This window comes from Polypterus senegalus, chromosome 12 (assembly GCF_016835505.1).
Source record: "Polypterus senegalus isolate Bchr_013 chromosome 12, ASM1683550v1, whole genome shotgun sequence".
Classification (NCBI taxonomy): domain Eukaryota; kingdom Metazoa; phylum Chordata; class Cladistia; order Polypteriformes; family Polypteridae; genus Polypterus; species Polypterus senegalus.
In genome coordinates, this window is record NC_053165.1 from 49500925 (window position 1) to 49523735 (window position 22811).

Sequence of the window (22811 nt, forward strand, 5' to 3'; positions counted from 1 at the left end):
TACATTAGAAAGTCTGCCAATACAGAGAAACGGGATCATCATTCTCAATTAAAAATCTTCCATGTTGGTATGGAGAGAAAAAAAAATGCCCAAGCCATCTGACAAATTAAAGAATAAATACCAGAATTACACACTCGATCACAACTCAGCATAATTTTTTAACCAGACTGCAGACATGCGATACCTAGTGTCATATTCAATAACTACTGTACATCCTACTCCCGTGCTACCGAGTAATCCTGTGAATTTTTGGGTCCCCCCTTGTATATACATAATTGGTTTGAATCTTTCTTCTTTGTCTACGTGAGTGTTTTGCTAAATCTCAAAGATGTATATGTTTGGTTGAATGGTGTTTCTAAATTGGTCTGACATACGTGTGCACTATGATGGACTAGTGTCCTGTCCAAGATTCGTTCAATGAGGATAGACTGATAAATATTGTTTTTCATTGTTATTGCAATAACTGCAAACTACACGATAAAGCATTTCTAGAATGCTAATGTACTGTATAACACAATAATCCTATGCACATTCATTTGGCCTCCTCCATGAGTCCCTGTTTAATTTCTATTAGAAGATCTCTTGTTTTAACCCATTCATTGGACTGACTAGATCTTCCTTTTTTTTTTTAATGAACAGTGATATTGAAGGAGTCTTGAAGCGTGCCAATGACACTGAGTTTGGCCTTGCCTCTGGTGTCTTCACTCGGGATATCAGCAAAGCTATGTATGTGAGTGAGAAACTGCAAGCTGGCACTGTGTTCATTAATACCTACAACAAGACAGACGTCGCGTCTCCATTTGGAGGTTTCAAGCAGTCTGGCTTTGGAAAGGATCTGGGTGAGATTTCATTGCCTGTGTTATCATCTTACATTTTCACTAATTTTCACTAAATTTCTAACCATTTTCTATGCCTTTTTGTCAGCAGTGAGTGAGGGATACATCAACCTATCCCAGTAATGAGGGACTTAAAGTGAGAATGAACACCAGCTATTTCAAAAGATTTCTTGACTTTGAAGGAAATTCATCTCATTTCTAATTTAATCTTCTGTACCATCTTTGTAATGTTAATGTTTACAGTGGTAACAGGCTGTGCAAGGTAGACTACATTTCTCTGTTTCCACCATCTGTTACAAGTTTCTCCTGGTGGAAGTCCTACAGACTGCAAAGTCATCTGAAAGATATAATCCATCTGGTGTGTCCTCAGTGTGTGGTACCCATCTCAATGTGATCTCAGGTCCAGACTTGAGTGATTCACAACCAAGTGATAGAGTTAGCACTTTAAAATCTTAGGTCAGGATTCTCTCCTGGCAAAGAAAAGCTTGCTGTCTTCAAGAGAAGGGTGCAAGCACTCCATATGGAAAAGTTTAAATAACTTTTTCCTCAAGTGAAGACATCTTTATGGAGAACAGTCTAGGAGATTCTTTCAATATATGTCCCCTCTTTTATAATTTAAATGTACTTTATTTATAAATATATAAATATACTGAAGAATTTTGCCACACTTTTTGTGCTTTCAATCTGCAATGTTCAGTAGTTAAGAACTGACAACTTCAATAGCAAGCGTAAAGAATTACACATGGTTTTGTGACAAAATGCTATCACCTTGTCTAGTTAGCATCCTTCTATATAAAAGCGGTTGGGATTGTCCTTCCATCCCGTGAGTGCTACGCAGGCTACAATCGTCCATTGTGCAATGCACGATGGGATTTGTAGTTTCGTTTTTCCAGGTAAAAGATGATGTTCTACTCCAGACTGTGCGATATCTTCTTCTTCTTTCTTTCTTTCTTACTATATAAAAGCGGTCAGGATTGTCCTTCCGTCCCGCGAGTGGAAAGCGTAGCGGTATTCCGCTTATCACAGACTTACTACTTGCAGCTTGCGGTACGAAGCGACGTGATGTGAGCAGAGTTCTGGTGCTCCCATCGTCCCCTTGCTTTTGTGCGCGATGCCCTGGAAAAATAGACAAAATGATGTCTCTGGAAATAATTAATGTTGATGGAGTACAAATGCCTCACCGCGTAGTAAATATCAGGGGGGTTCAAAAGGGCGACCTCAATATAGAAAAGAAGTTAAAATTTCATCACAAAAATAACAAACTACGAGTATTAAAGTAATACCGCTCAAATGCAATATAACCAAATGAATGAGTTTGTATAAAATATCACATTGATCTACAGTACATATTGAATTGCCTTAAGAAGTGGTCAACTTAAAAGTCGGTTGCCTTAAAAGGCGGGTCAGCCTAGTGGAGAAGCTAAGCAGTGAAGAACGTGTCCCCTTGCCAAACTACATTAGAAGAATATGCCACCGCCTTAACAGGAACAATATTAGCAGAAGTGGCAGGCAGCAAGGCAAGGGAGTAACGTAAAGCAACATTTAGCCACTCAGAGTAGACCAAGTAAGATAACACTTTCCCTCAAAATGTATAGAAATCATATCGTGGTGTACCAGTTTTCCATCAGTAATTGTTTTTCGTGATCTATACTACACAGCAGAGATGCAAATAATCTACAAAAATAGAAGCAGTCTTCATGGATTTCATTTTTGTGCTGTACAGTAATTATCATGGTGTAATCCCATTCTGCAGTAGTTACCACAACTTTCAGTCTACCATTCTGAAAACTTCTCATATAAAAATGCACTCCTTTCAGAGTGGTAGATGGTTGATTTTTGCCTTTGGTGAAAGTGTCTGTCCTCCTAACTGGTATAAAGATATGGAATAATAACGTAATGGGGTAGGGTAAGCAAAGTATAAATATCCTAGGGTTATGAAGATTTGATTCCTGTTGTGATCTTTTACAGGGAAGCTCCATCCAAAAATTTTAATTTATATGTTATTTCGTAATCTTTTGCTTTCATGCAGACATTGAGAGTAAAATGTTTATTACATAACAAATGCCAATATTGGCCAATGCTGTACAAAGGCAAATGATGTGATAAACATCCATGGAAAAACAAAATTGCACACTCGTGTTACATAATCCACACGTCTGTTATCCATTCATATACACAAAATGTGCAAAAGACATGCCTTTTTGTTAAAATATTGTTAAATACATACTTCTGGAATAATATGCACACATCATAAACAGGGAACTAAAGTCTCATGGGAGTCACTTTGGAGTCAAGGACAGGTCTCCTGACCAATAAGTGAGGGTGAGAGGCGGGTCTTCAATTCAAAAAGTCAGCCCCTTTAGTTTTATGTTCATAATGTGCACTTGTTATTTCAGAAGTATCTATTCTACAATATTTTGGCAAAAAATGCACGTGTTTAGCATGTATTATGCATACAACTGGATAACTGACATATGAATTACACAACATGAGTAACGTGATATTTTTTGTTTTCTTTTTTCCTTGGACTTTTTGCATCATTTGCCATTGCACAGCACTGGCCCCCATTGACTACTATTACATCTCTCTTCATTCTGCATTCTGCATGGAAACATGAGATTAAACATTTTTCTTCATCATTACAAACTACATGGGGTAAAGAAACATATTAAGAAAATGCCAGTTTTGGTTGGAGTATGACTTTAAGTTGAGTGTAATATGTGTTTCTGTATTGATGAGTAACAAGATGGAGACCAAGAAACCTTATTTATTTATATACCATGTTACTCTCCTATTCTGGGAATTACAGTATGTAACTTGGAATGTTTCTAGAAGCAATTTTTTTTTGTATTAATATGAATGCTACATCTACTGTACATCTACTGAGTATATCCAAACCATTTATCATAATGTGTCCCAGAATTTGTTGTATTAAGAATTAAAGGAGTTGCCCAGGATTTTCTGTAGTGTTAATGTCTAGATGTACTTCGAATCCTGAGGTTTCATTTCTCCTAAAAAATGCAGTTTTTAATTTAGTCTTCTCTGCTTTCATCTGACCTTCAACATAATCTATACTGGGGTACACAACTTCTTTTGAAGGTGGTTCCGATTCCTTTTTTTATATTTTTGGGAAGCAGGGGTCCCCCTTTGAAAATGGGCATGTTTGCTATAAATACACAACATTTCCTGGGTTTCTTATATCTGTTTTGTTTCTGATGCTCTAGGTGAAGAAGCTCTTAATGAATATCTGAAGACTAAAGCTGTGACAATTGAATACTAAAGGCACAAAAACTACCGTGAACACAATTGTTAACTTAAAATAGAAGCTCTCTTGTTAACAGAAGAGTACATCATCTTCCAAACTGGTTCCTTTGGAGCAGTTATTATTTTCTTGTTTATAAATGTTTTACTATTCAGTGTTGAATGAGACAATTTTAGAGTGTAAATAAAGTCTCATATAACAGAAACCCTTTTGATATAAAATAAATCTGCTGTGCTTACTTTGAATACTTGAAAGCTGTGAAGTTCCAGTTTAACCTTCTCAGACGTGCTGTCGCTCAAACCTAGAGATCAACCTCCTGTCCTTGCCGTCAACATGGTGCATCTGCTTTCTTTTAGCCACGTGAGTAATTCAGACAATCACGCCGACTTAGAGGCAAGAACTGAATTGAACCTCATGGTTTAAAATCTTAAGCTAATGTCACATTACACAACTTGTAGTCAGAGAGGAAGTCAAATCTGACGACTGCATTTGCTGATCTTGTCGCCTGTTGAAGTCAGATTACACAACTCCATGACAACATTCTGCCACAATGTCTTATTTCCAACGTATTGTCAGACTCGTCCCTTTTACTAATAGCCAGTAACGTGCTGCCTGACAGAGCTGATGCTCCTGCACAAATGCTTTACAGATATGGCAAGTCCATTCACAGTCTCGGCCATTTTTTTCATTCTGTCATAGTACATAAAACACAAGACATCAGACACACAAGTCCCTCTTCCCTGTTTGATGCTTGAGTCCTTACTCCTTGTAGCTGCATTCGAAGCTTTGTACTTCCAGCTCAGTACGTCAGATTACACAACTAGAAATTGCAGGGTATGTCAAAGTAGATATGTAACAACTGTGAGATCACGACTTTTCCCGACACTCAATAAAGTCCTGCCTGAAGGAGCCAGTGCCTATCAAAGGCTTTACAGTTATGCCGAGTCTGCCCTTTTTAACACATGACATCAGATACGAGTGTCTGTTGTGTTTGGTAGGTCCAAAACAACCATGTTCCTCATTCCTCATAGCTGCAATATATTCATTGTACTTCCGGCTGAGCACTCATTGGCTGTCAGTCCTCACAAGCACACACAGTCCATCCCTACGACTTAAGATAAAATCAAACCTATTTGGTTTTGTTATAGTCACAGACTGGTTGGATTTATCAATACACAACTGGCAGAATGACACAGCGATTGCATCCGACTCGATAAGGTTATGTTAATGAAATCTGTGACTGGAAGTCTCTGAAAAAATTGTGGAACATGTCATGGCCTTTAACCAAATATGTCACACTGCCCATTTAGAAGCTTGAAATTGACTACAGCATCAGACAGCCTGGAATATTACAGTACAGTGTCTAGCAAAGTAATAATAAAAATAATAATAGATTTTATTTATATCGCGCTTTATATTTAACAATCTCAAAGTGCTACAAAATAAGAATAAAATTAACAAACAAGAAATCTATAGAAATAATTTAACAAAATAGCTTTCTAAAAAGATTTAAGGTTTCGTTTGAAGGCATCAGTCGACTGTGGGGGGAATTCCACAGCCTCTGCGCCACCGAAGAAAAGGCCTTATCACCCATACTGCTAAGCTTAGTTCTGGGAACTTGAAGAGTGTTGGTATGCACAGAGCGGAGGGTGCGTGAGGAAGTATGAGGGATAAGGAGTTCCTGGAAATACAGGGGAGCAGATCCATAGATGCACTGATGGGTAAGGAGGGAAACCTTGTACTCAATTCTAAGTGGTACAGGGAGCCAGTGAAGGGTTTTCAAGATAGGAGTGATGTGGCTATGCTTTCGCACCCTCATCAGGATCCTGGCAGCGCTGTTCTGAATGTACTGGAGTATCTGGATACTCTTGCCAGGAATCCCAATGAGGAGCGCATTACAGTAATCTAGCCTGGACGAGACAAAGGCATGGACATGCCTCTTTGCATCTGCCAGGGTAATTGTTGGACGGAGTTTAGCAATGTTCCTGAGATGGTGAGAAGATGACTTACAGAGATGTTTAATGTGGGTGTCAAAAGTGAGTTGAGAATGCATTTTAACACCCAAGTTTGTAACAAATGTAGAAAGAGGAATGTTTTTATCAGAAAAAGTGATACTGGTGATGGTAGAAGAACGAAGCTGGTGTGGTGTGGCAACTAAAATGGCTTCTGTTTTAGATCTGTTTAGCTGTAAACCTTAGTATATTCATAATAATGAATGGCTCTTCTTTGACAACAGAGAAATGCAGGAGACTGGACTCCTTTGATACTGTGTCTCTCCAGAAAATCCTTGGGTACCGTTGGTTTGACTTTGTGTCGAATGAGCGGTTGATGATGGAGTCCCGAATGAGGCACATTACTTGTGAGGGAGCGTCAGTTACAGCACTACGGCCATGTGGTGCGTTTCCCCGAGGGTGAACAAGCTTGTAAGATTCTCATTGTTGGGGACCCGAGTGGCTGGACCAGGCCAAGGGGCCGCCCACGTAACACCTGGCTGTGGCAGATAAAGGGTCATTTCTGGAGGCCGGGACTGGACCGCGTGTCTGCTGGGGGATTGCAAACCGGGATCCTGAGTTGTTTCTCCATGTAGTGGGTGCGGCAACGCACTGTACCAGTGCATGCTCCCCAACTTGACTTGAACTTAACTTTACCCTGGTCTTTTGGATAATGAAAGCTTTACTTGGGTAATCTTGGGTTTACCCAACCCAGACTGGTTAAAGTTGAATTTTGTATAACTTAACCTGTGGGTAGGTCACACTTTACCCAGATAAAGCCGATTTTATCTGGGAAATGCTAGGTTTATCCAGGTCTTTTGGATAATGCAAGCTTTAACCAGGTAATGCTAGGTTAATCTAATTTTTGGGCTTTACCCCATAACATATATAGAAAATTCTAAAGACCTTCTCTCTGATGGACCTTACTCACAAACTATTGGGGCTACAACCTTGACCTTGGTCTTAATTAAAAGTTTATGACCCGATATGCTCTGGAAATTCAAACAATTTTAAGTAGTGGCAACTTGGTAGCCATATGCAGTGGTTTTGTGTTTATGCCAAAGTGATCAAGAAACCAATTGATAACCACCATGATGGCAGAAGGAAAAAAAGCAGCAGTGACATCGCAGATGACGATTAATGGACAACAAATGTGAAACATTAAGAATAAATGATGCTGAAACACACAGACAAGCAAGAAGTAATCCTGAATATAAAATTATAGGCAGCAACAACCACCATAAAGGATAACAAAGTGACCTATGGTCATGTGTTTATGATATAGTGATCAGGAAAGCAAGTGATAACCTCCAAAATTCAGAAAGAGAAAGAAGAGCAGCGAGACCTTCTGAGCATCAAGATAATCACAGAAGGTAATTAGGTGACGAAGAATGAGAAACAATAAGAAGACAAGATGGTGAACCACGTTGACAGACAAGAAGTAATCCTGAATACACAGCAATTGAGAATTGAGCAGCAGGACAATGTCCAGGACACTCCATGCAAGAACATCACAGAGAAAGAAATGCACAGTGACAATCGAGAAGACTGCCAAATAATCAGAACCAAGATACAGAATACAAGAATTCCCTAGAGACAGAAATGCAAGGTGAAGATCATGAAATAGTTGACGCTTCCTACCATTGCTTTTACATCTGTGTATTGATGTTTCTTTGAAGGCCACTACTTAGCAAAGTGACATCAGCGATGTGGACAATGGCAAGCTGTGTTTTTCATGTTGAAATGTGCTGCCACAGTAGAATTGTACTGCTTGCTCTATATTAACTATCAGAAATACATAAAATACATCATGACTTCAAAAGCAACTGGAAGAAGTAACTATTTGCAAAATGTAACAAACATCAACAGCTCTTGATGTTTAACTTGTTTTTTATTCTCTTTGATTTTAGGACCGTGGGTCTGTGTGTTTCACTAGTAGTGTTTTAAATTCTTGTTGATGAAGATGATTTGTCTGTTTTTATCCTATTAATGTGTGGAATGTATTCTGAAATAATGACAGGTAACTGTAACAACAAATGACATCTGCATTACACTTTGACTACTCAAATTGGTGCCAGAGGCTGGGATTTTTAAACAGTCTTGTCACTATTACCGAGCTTACTTTGCAGGAACTGAGCAGTTGGGTCAACCATTTCCATCCCATATTTCACTTGCTTTCAGCTTTCTAACTTCTTCTTTTTTAAAAAATAAAATGGTAAAATGCAGGTGGGAGCACAGACATGTTATGGAATTAAATCATTTGGGGTCTTCCAGCGAATCAACATGGCTTGAACCGGCATCCTTGCCCAGCACATCAGCTACTGGGCCACACTGTAGTTTATTAAACTGCCTTGTTTGCTGACATACAGTGCCTGCTTAAAAAATCACTTTTGTCTTGAGTATTATTTTTACATGTAGCATTAGTTGTGACATGTTAGAATTGAAAAAAAAATATATATCTCCTGAAGCTAAAAATTAGCCAACGTTTCAAGCTAACAAAGGTCTTCATTTTTCATGGGGGATGGGGTTAGAGAAGACCCATGCGTCTTGATATGCCAACTGGGCTGAAATTTAAGCCCGTTCCTCATCGAGTGACGTTCACTTGTACCCCCTCTGGTATTTGGTTACTCAGATTTGCTTTGCAGGACTAACTTCTCTTGGACTCCATGCAGAAAGTCAACTAGTGCCCAGCAGTAACAAGGTATTGCTTTTTAAATAATATAATATCGGAGATCAGATACTGTATGATCTTTTCATGTGATATATGCCATCTGACTGACACAATAGTTTAAGGATTTGGAGGTACTGTATGTCCATTTCTATCAGCGTGAATGTTCATATCGGCTAAATAACATTGCTTGTAAAAGCCACTCTGGCTATGATGGGGGCTATGTGATCTAGTATTTAAAGAAACAGAGCCTCACAATTCAGTAAGTGCACGGGTTTTCCATCCATTGGGCACTACATTAAAGGGATTTTTTTTTTTGTGTGGCATGATTTTGTAGTGGCACACAGTGAGGGCTGTGGAATAATTTATAGATCATAAATTATTGAGCCAATGTACTTCCTTTGTACTGTTTTCACATTACAGGTTGTTCTATAAACATGCTGCTATTACATTTTTTAAACAATGGCTAGCTCCATTTTTTAAATTTTCATTAATTTTCCATGACATTAACAGCATGGTGGCACAGTAGACAGCATTACTAACCCACAGCCTCAGGGACCCCAATTCAATTGCTGGCTCTCTGGGTGTCTGTGTGGACTGCACATGTTGTTGCCGTGTCCATGTGGGGTTTCTTCTGTATCCCAAAGATGTGCATGTTAGGTCGGCTAGGTACACCTAGCAATGTGAGCGCCACGATGAACTGGTGGTGTGTCAAAATTTGATTTCTGCCCTGTGGCCATGGCTGCCCTATTAGAATAAGAAAAAATAAATACATTTAGAAAGAAACATGAGAAGAAGTTCATTACTATAGTTAATATATTTCTGATATTATTATGTGCACTAAACAAGTAAAAATGTGCAAGCAACTTTGACTGGTGCCCATGTAGCTAGAGAAAGCATACAGTAAATAACTGTTCTGTAATGTTCTATGGAGTTTAGGTCTGGTCCTCTCAAGGACAGTCCTCTGCAGAGGCCACCACCGTGTTGTCTTGGCTGTATGCTTCGGGTTGCCCCAGTCTGAAGTCACGTGAGGTTTTCTTCAAGGGCCTATCTGTATTTGGCTGGATTCATCCTTCCCTCAGTTCTCCTGTCTGTGCTACTGAGGAGCACCCCCACCCATAGCATGATCTGCCACCACCGTGCTTCACTGTCGGGATGGTATTAGGCAGGTGATGAGCAGTGCCTAGTCTTTGCCAGACATAGTGCTTGGAGTTCTGCCCAGAGTTCAATTTTTGTCTTATCAGACCAAAGTCCTTTAAATGCCATTTGGCAAACTCCAAGCGGACTGTCATATGTCTTTTTACTCAACAGCGGCTTCTGTCTAGCCACTCAAGCTGATTGACGGAGTGCTAATGAGATTGTTGTCCTTCCAACAGGAAGGAACTTGGGTTCCATTCATTGGACAAAACATTACGGACCTGGAGGGCCATAGTGGGTGCAGCTTTTTCTTCCAGCCAGTTTCCTAATTAGAAGACGGTCCTTGCTGATAATGAAACTTGGTATTTAACTATTTGGCTTGTTAGTGCGTTCAATCATCCGAGGGAAATTTGAATTGTACTGTAGAGTTTCCTTCTCTGAGGACATTATCCATGTGTTTTGTGGACCAGATCAGATTTGAACTTAACAGTCCTTTCAATTCCTCTCTCATTTATTTATTTTTAACACAGATACTTGATGGTGCATACGGACAGGTTTAAAAGGAAGCCCTTTAGCTGGAGAGCTGCTGGTTTTTTGTTTAGCTGCATTTGATTATTAAGTAAGTTCTGGTTAATTAAACAGGCAACAATTAAAACTTAAATGCAGCTGCTAAAAACTAAAACAGGCAATTAGGGGTTCTGAATTGTAACAGGCCAGATAACTAAAATCCCAAGAAATGTAATAATAATTCTTTATATTTATATAGCGCTTTTCTCACTGCTCAAAGCACTCGCCAATTGCAGGTTAAGGGCCCAATAGGGTCCCTAATGGCATTTACGGGATTTTAACCGGCAACCTTCCAATTGCCAGTGCAGATCCCAAGCCTCAGAGCCACCACTCCGCCCACTAATACAATACCATTAATGTATTGCTTTAGTAGTAAATAAATGGGTTCAAATTAAGAAAATGGTTGAAGTGAAAACCTGCAGCCACTGCGGACCCCCACGACTGTAACTGAGGACCTCTGATCTACCATGCATCTCAAATCTGTCTTTGACGAATGAATGCGCCAACAAGACCTAAATTTAAATAGCCAGTTTCATCATCAGCAAGAGCTCAGTTCTAATTGAGAAAACTGGCTGGAATGCAAACCTGTAGCCACTGCGGCCCTCCAGGACTCTGATTGTGGATCCCTGCATTAAAGGGGTTTTTGTGGCATGACTTTGTAGTAGCTGACAGTGACAAATAGGGAATAATTTATAGACCATCTCAGCAGTGGACTTTTTGAGGTTTTGTTATAGTGACCACTGGGGTCTTGATCATCTGCTTGACCAAGACCCTTCTTGTCCGGTTGCTTAGTTTGGCTGGACAGCCAACTATAGAAGAGTCCTGGTGATTCCACAACTTCTTATATTTCTCAAAAGATGGTTTTATACCATTTCCCCGATCTATGCCTCAATTTACTTATGGATGTCCAAAGAGAATTCCTTGGACTTCATGGCTTGGTTTTTTGGAAATTGTGAATGTTATATATAGATGAACATGTGTGTCTTTCTAAATGATGTCCAATCAATTCAGTTTGCCACAGGTGGACTCCAATCAACTTCTAGATTTCTCAAGGGTGATTAAACCAAACATGACTACAACAAAAAGGCTCAATACTTACATAAATTAAAATTGTCAGTTTTTGATGTTGAATACATGTGAAACTCTTTATGAAAACAATTGTTGACACTGTCATTATGGATTATTGAGTGCAGATTGATGGGTAAAAATGACAAATGTATCCATTTAAAATAGGGGTGCCCACACTTTTTCGGCTTGTGAGCTACTTTTAAAATGACCTGGGGCCTCATGTATAAACGGTGCGTACGCACAGAAATGTTGCGTAAGAACTTTTCCACGTTCAAATCGCGATGTATAAAACCTACACTTGGCGTAAAGCCACGCACTTTTCCACGGTACCTCATGTCTTGTTGTACGCAAGTTCTCCGCTCGGTTTTGCACACTGGCGGCACCCAGCGTCAAAGCAATGGTACTGTTCCTGTGTGATTACTCATTATTTTCATGATGCGGCTTTATAAATACACCGAAACTAACTGCATATTGTTTATTAGTGTAATGCATCTGATTGTAATTAACTCTTAACAATATAATGGTCCAGGGAACAGCCATAGTATTCCAAATACCATAACTGCTTTAGCGTTGTTACTCTCACTGCACCTTCCTCCTCTTCTTCTTCTTCTTCTTCTTGTTCTTCTTTTTCTTCTTCTTCTTTCAGCTCCTCCCATTAGGAGTTGCCACAGCGGATCATCTTTTTCCATATTACTCTCATTGCACCACTCAGAGTATTTATATCACTGTATCCGAGTGTGAATCACAGCAGCAGCTGATCGGAAAGAGAATTATCGGTATACAGCTTTAAGGACACGCTACCTCAGCCACTGCAAAACGTTTTAAAGCCTTTCCTGTACAGACCTCAGAAACCGTTTCATCCCAAGAACTTTAAATGCAGCCAATCAATTGCTCCTTGTAGAACGGTTTGTACTTATAAGTACAATCACCCCACTGTAAACTTGCACTATAGTTATAATTATAATGTATTTACATATGATGACGATATCATTTTTAAGGTGAAATGCAGCAAAATATGTTTGTTAAATTATACAGATAAAACTTTAACTTCGTTTAAATAATCTATATTCTTCACTGGGAGTGTCGTTAAGGATAGAATAATTAAACATGTACTACGAAGATATTTCAATGTTCTTTAAACGTTTTGAAGAATCGGCGCTAAGCTTACAGATGGCTTAACTTCTGTTACAGAGCTGATTGTGTGGCGATCCGTTACTTGGGGAAAGAAAAGCACTGACTGCAGTGACGGCTACGCCAATATATATTGTATATAAAACAGAAAGAGAAAATAACAACACAGCTAAAAACGCAGCGACATATTTCGGCAAACGTTAAATGCTTGTGTCATGAGCACGCGGCGGCTATGCAGTGTCTGCAACGGACGAGGCCATCCACCGTGCATAAGCTACCTTACTGACCCTGACGGACGAAGGAGCCACCGATTCTTCCTCTGCCCAGTGCCACCACAAGCCTGAGTACTGCTGCAATAAATTATTTCATCGAAGTGAAACCCATGTTTAATAACGTGCTTTAGCTCCTATCATCATGAAAATGACATCACGTATACATCTCAGTATTTTAGTTATTCAGAGAGCTGTAATATCACAAATGTAATGGACTCTGTGTCCAGTTGGAGGAAGAGAGCCAGTTTAAGAAGCACATAGATCACATACGAGTAGAAGATCAAATACAAAACAAAGCATTTAACGTGCTACTTTAATTACAATGTGATTTGAGAAACTGGTTAATTAAATGATTTTAAGATGAAGTTTATAATGTTCTACTAAATGACAAAATAAACTACGTGATTAAAGTGGAAATGTCGAGATTGAAGTTGACATTTCGTGCTTTTTCCCCACCGTGTGCCTTTTTTCTCTGTACCCTAATAAACTTTCATATGACACTCAGACAGTGGGCTACAACTCGGCTTTTCACGGCGACTTTGATATGTGACTTCTTTTTTATTTCCGGCACTGTGCGATTTTGTGAATGTGAGCTTTCAAGTTTCTCCAACACGCTATGTCACTCGATCAACTTCATTTTGTTGACTATACCACAATTTAATTAAACAAATAGTATGTTTTTCCTTTGCCTCCACTTGGTATTCGCTGAAATTCTTATATTTTCCCCCGTGCTTTTCCTATTGTCTTTTCACAGAAGGCTGAGCTTAAGGGCGATTTATATTGATTTGCATATTCAAATAGGCGTAATTCTGGGAGGAGTTGGGGTGTTACATAAAGCGCGTGCACGAGTGTTACTTTTCACGCTCATTAGGATTTATGTAGCGGAAGACCGTGGAAGTTGGAGTACGCACAGATTCCTGCATCTGGATTTTTCTGTGGGTAAGCACATTTTGGCTTTTGTACTTACGCCATGTTATAGTGCGAGTTCTACGCACGGCGTTATACATGAGGCCCCAGTATGCAGTTAGTTTCAGTGTATTTATAAAGCCACGTCATGAAAATAAGGTGTAACCACACAGGAACAGTAGCACTGCTTTGACACTGGGTGCCGCCAGTCTGCAAAACCGAGCGGAGAACTTGCGTACGACAAGGCATGAGGTACCGTGGAAAAGTGCCTGGCTTTACGCCAAGTGTAGGTTTTATACATCGCGATTTGAACGTGGAAAAGTTCTTACGCAACATTTCTGTGCGTACGCACCGTTTATACATGAGGCCCCAGGTCAAAATGATCTACCCACATTAAAAATTATATATATATATATATATATATATATATATATATATATATATATATATATATATATATATATATATATATACATACACTCACCTAAAGGATTATTAGGAGCACCATACTAATACGGTGTTTGACCCCCTTTCACCTTCAGAACTGCCTTAATTCTACGTGGCATTGATTCAACAAGGCGCTGAAAGCATTCTTTAGAAATGTTGGCCCATATTGATAGGATAGCATCTTGCAGTTGATGGAGATTTGTGGGATGCACATCCAGGGCACGAAGCTCCGTTCCACCACATCCCAAAGATGCTCTATTGGGTTGAGATCTGGTGACTGTGGGGCCATTTTAGTACAGTGAACTCATTGTCATGTTCAAGAAACCAATTTGAAATGATTCGAGCTTTGTGACATGGTGCATTATCCTGCTGGAAGTAGCCATCAGAGGATGGGTAGATGGTGGTCATGAAGGGATGGACATGGTCAGAAACAATTCTCAGGTAGCCCGTGGCATTTAAACGATGCCCAATTGGCACTAAGGGGCCTAAAGTGTGCCAAGAAAACATCTCCTACACCATTACACCACCACCACCAGCCTGCACAGTGGTAACAAGGCATGATGGATCCATGTTCTCATTCTGTTTACGCCAAATTCTGACTCTACCATTTGAATGTCTCAGCAGAAATCGAGACTCATCAGACCAGGCAACATTTTTCCAGTCTTCAACTGTCCAATTTTGGTGAGCTTGTGCAAATTGTAGCCTCTTTTTCCTATTTGTAGTGGAGATGAGTGGTACCCGGTGGGGTCTTCTGCTGTTGTAGCCCATCCGCCTCATGGTTGTGCGTGTTGTGGCTTCACAAATGCTTTGCTGCATACCTCGGTTGTAACGAGTGGTTATTTCAGTCAAAGTTGCTCTTCTATCAGCTTGAATCAGTCGGCCCATTCTCCTCTGACCTCTAGCATCAACAAGGCATTTTCGCCCACAGGACTGTCGCATACTGGATGTTTTTCCCTTTTCACACCATTCTTTGTAAACCTTAGAAATGGTTGTGCGTGAAAATCCCAGTAACTGAGCAGATTGTGAAATACTCAGACCGGCCCGTCTGGCACCAACAACCATGCCACGCTCAGAATTGCTTAAATCACCTTTCTTTCCCATTCTGACATTCAGTTTGGAGTTCAGGAGTTTGTCTTGACCAGGACCACACCCCTAAATGCATTGAAGCAACTGCCATGTGATTGATTGATTAGATAATTGCATTAATGAGAAATTGAACAGGTGATCCTAATAATCCTTTAGGTGAGTGTATGTATATATATATATATATATATATATATATATATATATATATATATACTGAGTATACTTTTTGCATAAAATGTATGTTGTCGTTCCTTGCATAACTGATTAACGTTTATGGAACAATAACAATTCAATACATTTATGGTCACTACAGTATTTGGATTTAATAATCTTCATGTGGAAAAAGGCTGACTCGCATAAATAAGTAGAGTCGAATAACAATATTAACTTCCTCAAACACTATGTTCCTATTCTCCCACTAAAGTTCACCGGTCCTGGCAATCTCATCGTGCCCCAGACTAACCTGTACTCTATGGGTGACAGTTTTCAGCTTTATTGCACCCAGACTTTGGAATGGCCTCTCTAAATTAATCAAATCAGCTGACTCAATTAATTAAAAAACAAAAAAAATCTGATCCTACTTTCAGTTTATTTTATTTGCCCAGTTGCTCAGGATGATTTGATTTTGAATCATAAAGTATATTATTTGTTGAGGGTTTTCTTATAGTATTTTGCATTTTTATTCTGATATTGTTTCATTGTCTTTTATTCTAATTGAAGGTTTTGTGTTTCCTGTATTTATCTTTAGCGTTTTATGTGGATATTATTTTTTTATCCAGTATTGTATATGTCTGATGATCAATCTGAATTTCTGTGAAGTGCTTTGAGCATGGGAAAGACCCTATATAGATAACATTAATTCTTATTATTACTGTCCAGTAACTTGTGTGGGTCTGCATCCAACCATTTTCCATGTCAACTATCTACATTATATGGTTACATGGCCTCCCTTCACAGCATCAAGTGCAAGCCAAGAACCAAATTTGGAGGGTGGACAAATCCTGTGGCATGGCACACCAAGTAAAATCATATCACTGTTACGTTACCAATTAATCCAGCATGCATGGAAGCAAGGGCAACATAGAAAATCCACGCTGGCAGCGAGTGATCATGATTTTAAACCTAATACAGAAACCATGGAGCCGCAATACCAAGCACATGTTAGCCTATTATTTTATGATAGTTATTGGGAGAAGATATCGATGAATTTAACCAAAGTTCAAGTTACACTTGAAATCCAAATGATTCGTTAAAATAAGTTTTGCCTCTTAACCACTTCTGGTATCAGAAGACTTTTTTATTTTTGTAATAGCTGTCCCTTGAAGAATGCAGCAAAAATGTGTCGGTTACCGCTGAATAAAGGCAGTGGGGAGGTCATTTATCGTCTTAATCAATTCTTCCTTTTTTCCATCTGACACACTGAAAGACACCTTAAAACTTTGTAGCTAATGTCGAAATAGGCGGGCCTGAGCTGTCAGTGAACAGCTTGGCCAATCGTAAGGCTGTTTGTGAATTATTTAAACGAATCAGAATTCAGAGCGAGGCCCGAGACTTTTCGTAGTTAAGGTGTATGGAGGGCAGCCTCACGCTCATTGGTGCCACGCGTTATGTAGTATCTTTGTATTATATTTGGCGGCACAGCGAGCAATTGCGAAATTAAAGTAATGCTTGCTCTATAAGGCTGGGAGACGCCGCCGTAATTCATCATAGTGGTGCTGTTCTTAGCCTGTGTTTTATTTCTGTCGGATTCAAATGTGGAACAGCTTCAAAGGTACCGTTATAATAAATAGAGAAGGGTGTCAAGCTTTGGATGCGCTGACTTACCGGACATTCAGGTAAATGGTGGAACTCATCTTGCATTTGCAGTGTCAGCAACACAACAAAAGAAAACTATTACAACGACGTAATGTGAATTTTGTTTTATTTTTTACTACAGTACTTACTTAATGCATTTAAAAGCGTTTATCTTCCTTTGAATTAAGAGCCGCAGAGCTTACACGCAGGCGCTAAGCGACGTGTCCCGATTACGCCCCCCTGTCATGAGTCTTCCGGAAGGTACACGAGTCGTGACGTGCTGCTATCGCTCCATGATGGCTACCCAGCCTAAATATATACTGCTGCGGAGTGGAGCATTTGTGGGCGGGCTAGATCTTCTTAGGCTAGCTAGTAATTCCAGTGAAATGGACAAATAATGATTACATTTCTAAACTTGAATTAAAACGTAATCGGGGAACGGAGCCGCTTTCTCACGAGTGGCGGCACTCAGGAGTCGATCCTGGTTTAGAGTCTGTAGCCCATTATACCACATGTCTTTGATATTTAGGGGGATCTAATTGCAATGGGAAAAAATCGAACGCAAACTGGCTTGGGAGCCTTACTGATTGTGTTTAAACAAATAACCCGTACGAATTCAGCATTGATTAGAACACTTCTTCCTTTTTATAAAACACTTTTCTACTGTGGGTGGCGCAGTGGGTAGCGCTGCCGCCTCACAGATTCAGCATCATTACAGTAGTATGCATGCTGGGTGTTTGACGTTGTCGGATTGCTTACACCTCTATTTCACTGGGTACCTAGTTTATTTTTATTCATTTATTTCAACTTTCACATCTCCAAAGACCTATAGGTATGTGTATGTGGTGGCATAGTGCTTAAGTGTTGTCAGGACTGATTCTGGACTCCATAAAACAAGAATTCGACTAAGCAGGTTGGAGAATGTTGTTTTCATTTTTTTCATAATGTTTGTTCTTGCTAAGTGTTTATATGACTCCTGAATTACTACACATATTATTATTCTTCAGTATAACCATCTAACCATTTACTTAACCCCAGTTCTTACCTTGTGGGAAGTGAGAGTCCTTCTTGGCAAACTGGGCTTATGTAAGCAACCAAGAGATAACCATAAACCATAGATACCCTGATGCATGAATGGGAACCCTCCACCTCTGAAACTGAATTATTGGCTTCAGTAAATAAATGGATAAAGCTACAAATCTCAAAATTTCTTCATGCAAACCAAATTTTCATGCCTGTTTGACAACAATGTATAAAGTTTATTATTTTCAATGTGAAAAGAAAGGTTAACAAATTGCCACAAGGGTGCAGTAGTTCTTCTCTTATGAAACACTGAAAACAGAGAGCACTGCATTTTTTACAATTCTGTAAAGAAAGTATCAGTTAATAATGTTTTTAGTGGAGGTCAGATGCAGTAGCTGCCTCTGTGACACTGAAAACATATTTGCACATTTAATACTCCTTATATTGTATTTGGATAAATAAACCAGGCAAGTTATCTTTAACTCCATCTGTGTATGTTCTGAATCGGGCATGTGGTACACCATGGTGTTGCACATTTCTGCTAATTCATTACAATGTCTGTAGGAAAAAGAAGACTAAAGTGATTTTTACAGTGAGCATATACTTGGTTCAGAATTACTGACTAAACTTAAAACACAACAGAAATGTTTCTAACTGCGCTAACTTTGTGGGTTCACAAAATCCCAAAATTACATGTTATACTTGCAGTGCCCAACTAGTATTGTTGGGTGTCATCTCTTATTACAGATATACTAGGACTACTGTAATCATAAACATACCATCTATGGTTAAAAAGCTACTCTGTTCTAAACACTATGCCTTTGTTTTTGTCACCCACTCTGTCAAACCATGACTTTTATTATTATGTATACCGTGTTTCTTTTTTACATCCTGTTGGCACATTTTGAAACTTCCATCTGTGCCAGGGTAAAAGGCATACAATACCAGACTTGCGAGGTCTTATTAGTAGTTTAATAACTGTTAATCATTAGGTACTGTAATAGTTACCATTTATGGTGGCCTCTATCCACCATGACTCTACATCTGAATATACATTTGAGAGGCATATCTAAATGAATGTGCCACTCTTTATATAAATTGATGCAATCTACATGTAGTTGAATCACAAAGTATTCAGAGCCCATCACATTTAAATCAATTTTTCATCCACATCAAGCAACACTCAAATGCCCCCAGAATGACAAAGCAAAACTAGGATGTTAGGGATTTTTGCAAATTTATTAAAAACCCAAACTGAAATATCACATTGATACAAGTATTCACACCCTTTTCTCTGTACTTAGTTACAACACCTTAGGCAGCAATTACAGCCTGTAATCTTCTTGGTTATAATGCGGCAAGCTTTGTACTCCTGAATTTGAAGAGTTTCTGCTATTCTTCTTTGCAGATCCTCTCACACTCTTTCAGGCTGGATAGAGACCATTCGTGGGCACTATTGTCAGGTCTCTCCAGAGATATTCAATTAAGCTGAAGTCCAGGCCCAGCCAGACATTCCGTAAGTTGTCCATGAGCCACACCTATGTTGTCTTATCTTGCTGGAAGGTGTGTACCTTCAGCCCAGTCTGAGGTCCAGAGCTCTATGGAGCAGAATTTCATTAAGGATATCTTTGCTTCGTTTAGCTTTCCCTCAACCCTTTTTAGTTTCTCACTCCCTCCTACTGGAAAAACAACCCCACAGCATGCTGACACCACCATGTTTCACCATTGGAAATGGTATCACAGAGGTGATGAGCGGTGCCGGATTTCCTCTAAACATGAGTTTAATCAGACCAGAGAGCCTTGTTTCTCACAGTCTGAGAGTCCTTTAGGTGCCTTTTTGTAAACTCCAAGCAGGTTTCCATGTGTCTTTTAGTGAGGAGATGCTTCAGTCTCTCCACGTTGTCATAGAACCTAGATTGGTGGAGTGTTGCAGTGATGGTTGACCTTCTGGAAGTTTCTGCCATCTCCACACAGGTTCTCTGGAGCTCAGTTAGAGTTACTATCAAGTTCTTGGTGACCTCTCTTACCATGGCCCTTCTGTCATGATTGCTCAGTCTGGCTTGGTTTTAGTAGCCTTCCTCAGATCTGCGCTTCAGCACTATCCTGCCTATATGCTCTACAGATATTTTAGATAGATAGATAGATACTTTATTAATCCCAAGGGGAAATTCACATAATCCAGCAGCAGTATACTGATACAAAGAAACAATATTAAATTAAATAGTAATAAAAAATGAAAACAATTAAAATAAAATTAATGTTAGCATTTACTCCCCCGGGTGGAACTGAAGAGTCGCATAGTGTGGAGGAGGAACGATCTCCCCAGTCTGTCAGTGGAGCAGGACTTGGTTTTTGCTTTGATGCACATTGTCAACTGTGGGACTTTCCATAGACATGTGTGTACCTTGCCTTTCCTAGTCCTGCCCAATCAATTGAACTGACCACAGGCGGGCACCTCTCCAGGTGTTGATCAATAGGGACGGGACGCACCTGAACCAAGCTTTACATGTCACATCAAAGGGTATGAATACCTGTGTCAATGTGCCATTTCAGTTTGTTGATTTTTAATTGCAAACATTTCTGAAATCTTGTTTTCACTTTGTCATTCTGACTGCTTGATGTGGGGAAAAGATGTCAATGATTTTAGTAAAAAGCTGAAACATAGCAAAATATGAAAAAAGTGAACAGCTCTGAATAGTTTCTGAATCCTCTGTACCTTTAAGTGTAGTCCTTTTTACATTCCTTGGAACTTTGAATTAGAACTGCTGAAATCTTGTCCAGAAAATCGAGAATAAACTTCAAAGTATTAGTTCTTCTTTGTTTTTATTTGAGATACAAATTGTATTTATTTCTACATTTAAAGAAAAAAAACAAAACAAACTCAGTGTTTAATTTAAAGAAAATAGTAAACATGTGAATACTGTATGAGGCTAGTATTGGTTATTAATATACTGTATTCTGTAGTTACAAATGTGGTAGTCCGCATTTTTCAGTCTGCTTAACCCAGTTTAAGATCATGGAGGGCTAATATTAGCCTGTCCTGGCAGCATAAGGTACAATGTGGAAACCAATCCTGAATAAGGGCAGCAGTCCATCACAGGGCCCACCTACAAACCACCTTCCTAGTTTTGTGACACCAATTAATGAAACACTGCTGTGTTTGGAATCTGGGAGAAAGAATGTGCAAACTCCACACCGATAGTCCTTAGACTAGATTCAAACCATATGATAGACTGGTGCTCTGTCCAGGACTGCTTCCTGCCTTCTATTCAGAGCTACAGGGAAAGTTTAAGAAAGGATATATGTGTCTATTGATTTAGTTAAGAAACATGAAATCAACAAAAGCGAGAATTAGAATGGTCATTTAATCCGGTATTGACATTGATAATTTAAGGTTAACCGCTAGAATTGTGGCATTGAGGTTTTTATTATTTTTAAATTTTTATTAATTTTATTGCATTCCATGCAAATCAATCAAGTTTTACATAAAGAAAATTTGAGTTAAGAACAAATCGATCCCCACCCCTAAGAGAGAGAGCAAGCCAAACAGCATGAAATTTAAGACCTATAAACATACCTAAATTAATAATTCTCTGTGTTTTATGAGATTATTTTAAAATATTACTGATTAGATCCTGCCATGTTTTGAAAAAAGTCTGTACAGATCCTCTAACTGAGTATTTGATTTTTTCCAATTTCAAATAGTATAACACATCAGTTTCCCACTGACTTAAAAGAGGAGAGTTTGGGTTCTTCCAGTTTACAACAACAACATTTATTTACCCATCCATCCATTTTCTAACTCACTGAATCCGAACACAAGGTCACAGGGGTCTGCTGGAGCCAATCCCAGCCAACACAGGGCACAAGGCAGGAACCAATCCTGGGCAGAGTGCCAACCCACCGCAGGACACACACAAACACACACTAGGGCCAATTTAGAATCTCCAATCCACCTAACCTGCATGTCTTTGGACTGTGGGAGGAAACCCACGCAGACATGGAGAGAACATGCAAACTCCATGCAGGGAGGACCCGGGAAGCGAGCCCGGGTCTCCTCACTGCGAGGCAGCAGCGCTACCACTGCGCCACCGTGCCGGCACATTTATTTATATAGCACATTTTCATACACACAGTAGCTCAAAGTGCTTTATATAATAAAGAATAGAAAAATAAAAGACACAATAAGAAAATAAAATAAGTCAACATTAATTAACATAGAATAAGTAAGGTCCAATGGCCAGGGGGGACAAAAAAAACAAAAAAAAAAACACCAGACGGCTGGAGAAAAAAATAAAATCTGTAGGGATTCCAGACCATGAGACCACCCAGTCCCCTCTGGGCATTCAACCTCACATAAATTAAACAGTCCTCAGTTTAGCAAAATAAGTCTTCGTGCCAAAAGTGTAGTGAATGCAATCACAGTTTGTTTGTTCTTCTCCACTTTAAACCCCTCTGGAAGAACCCCAAACACAGCTGTTAATGGGTTAGGAGGGAGCATTGAGGTTTTTAAGTGGCAGACTCTTTTATTCAAAGTGACTTATCAATTTAACTTTTCGACCAGTTAATGACATAAGGTAAATGTAGTATTTTTTGATAAATGTTGACTTCTAAACACAGTAA

General features: G+C 39.3%; 2 protein-coding genes and 1 long non-coding RNA gene across 6 annotated transcripts in view; 2 read left to right on the top strand and 1 right to left on the bottom strand.

Annotated features, from left to right (window-relative positions):
* The window catches only part of aldh1l1 (aldehyde dehydrogenase 1 family, member L1), a 65682-nt gene extending 61339 nt beyond the window's left edge, over positions 1-4343 (top strand). Inside the window, exons 22-23 of the mRNA XM_039771112.1 lie at positions 640-839; positions 4061-4343. Coding sequence (XP_039627046.1) covers positions 640-839; positions 4061-4116 — 256 coding nt within the window. The 3' untranslated portion in view covers positions 4117-4343. The remainder of the gene's footprint in view (positions 1-639; positions 840-4060) is intronic.
* Positions 1-22811, bottom strand: part of LOC120540394 — a 29689-nt gene that overhangs the window by 6427 nt on the left and 451 nt on the right. The window contains exon 2 of the long non-coding RNA XR_005635807.1: positions 9301-9504. This is a non-coding gene — a long non-coding RNA (uncharacterized LOC120540394). The remainder of the gene's footprint in view (positions 1-9300; positions 9505-22811) is intronic.
* The window catches only part of LOC120540393 (solute carrier family 41 member 1), a 56585-nt gene continuing 42487 nt past the window's right edge, over positions 8714-22811 (top strand). The window contains exon 1 of one of the 4 annotated variants that reach the window (XM_039771114.1): positions 8714-8790. The gene's annotated coding sequence lies outside the window, so the exon portion shown is untranslated. Of the gene's footprint in view, positions 8791-16997; positions 17207-17992; positions 18079-22675; positions 22766-22811 lie in introns of those variants that run through there. The other 3 variants (XM_039771115.1, XM_039771117.1, XM_039771116.1) reach the window with 3 other exon arrangements.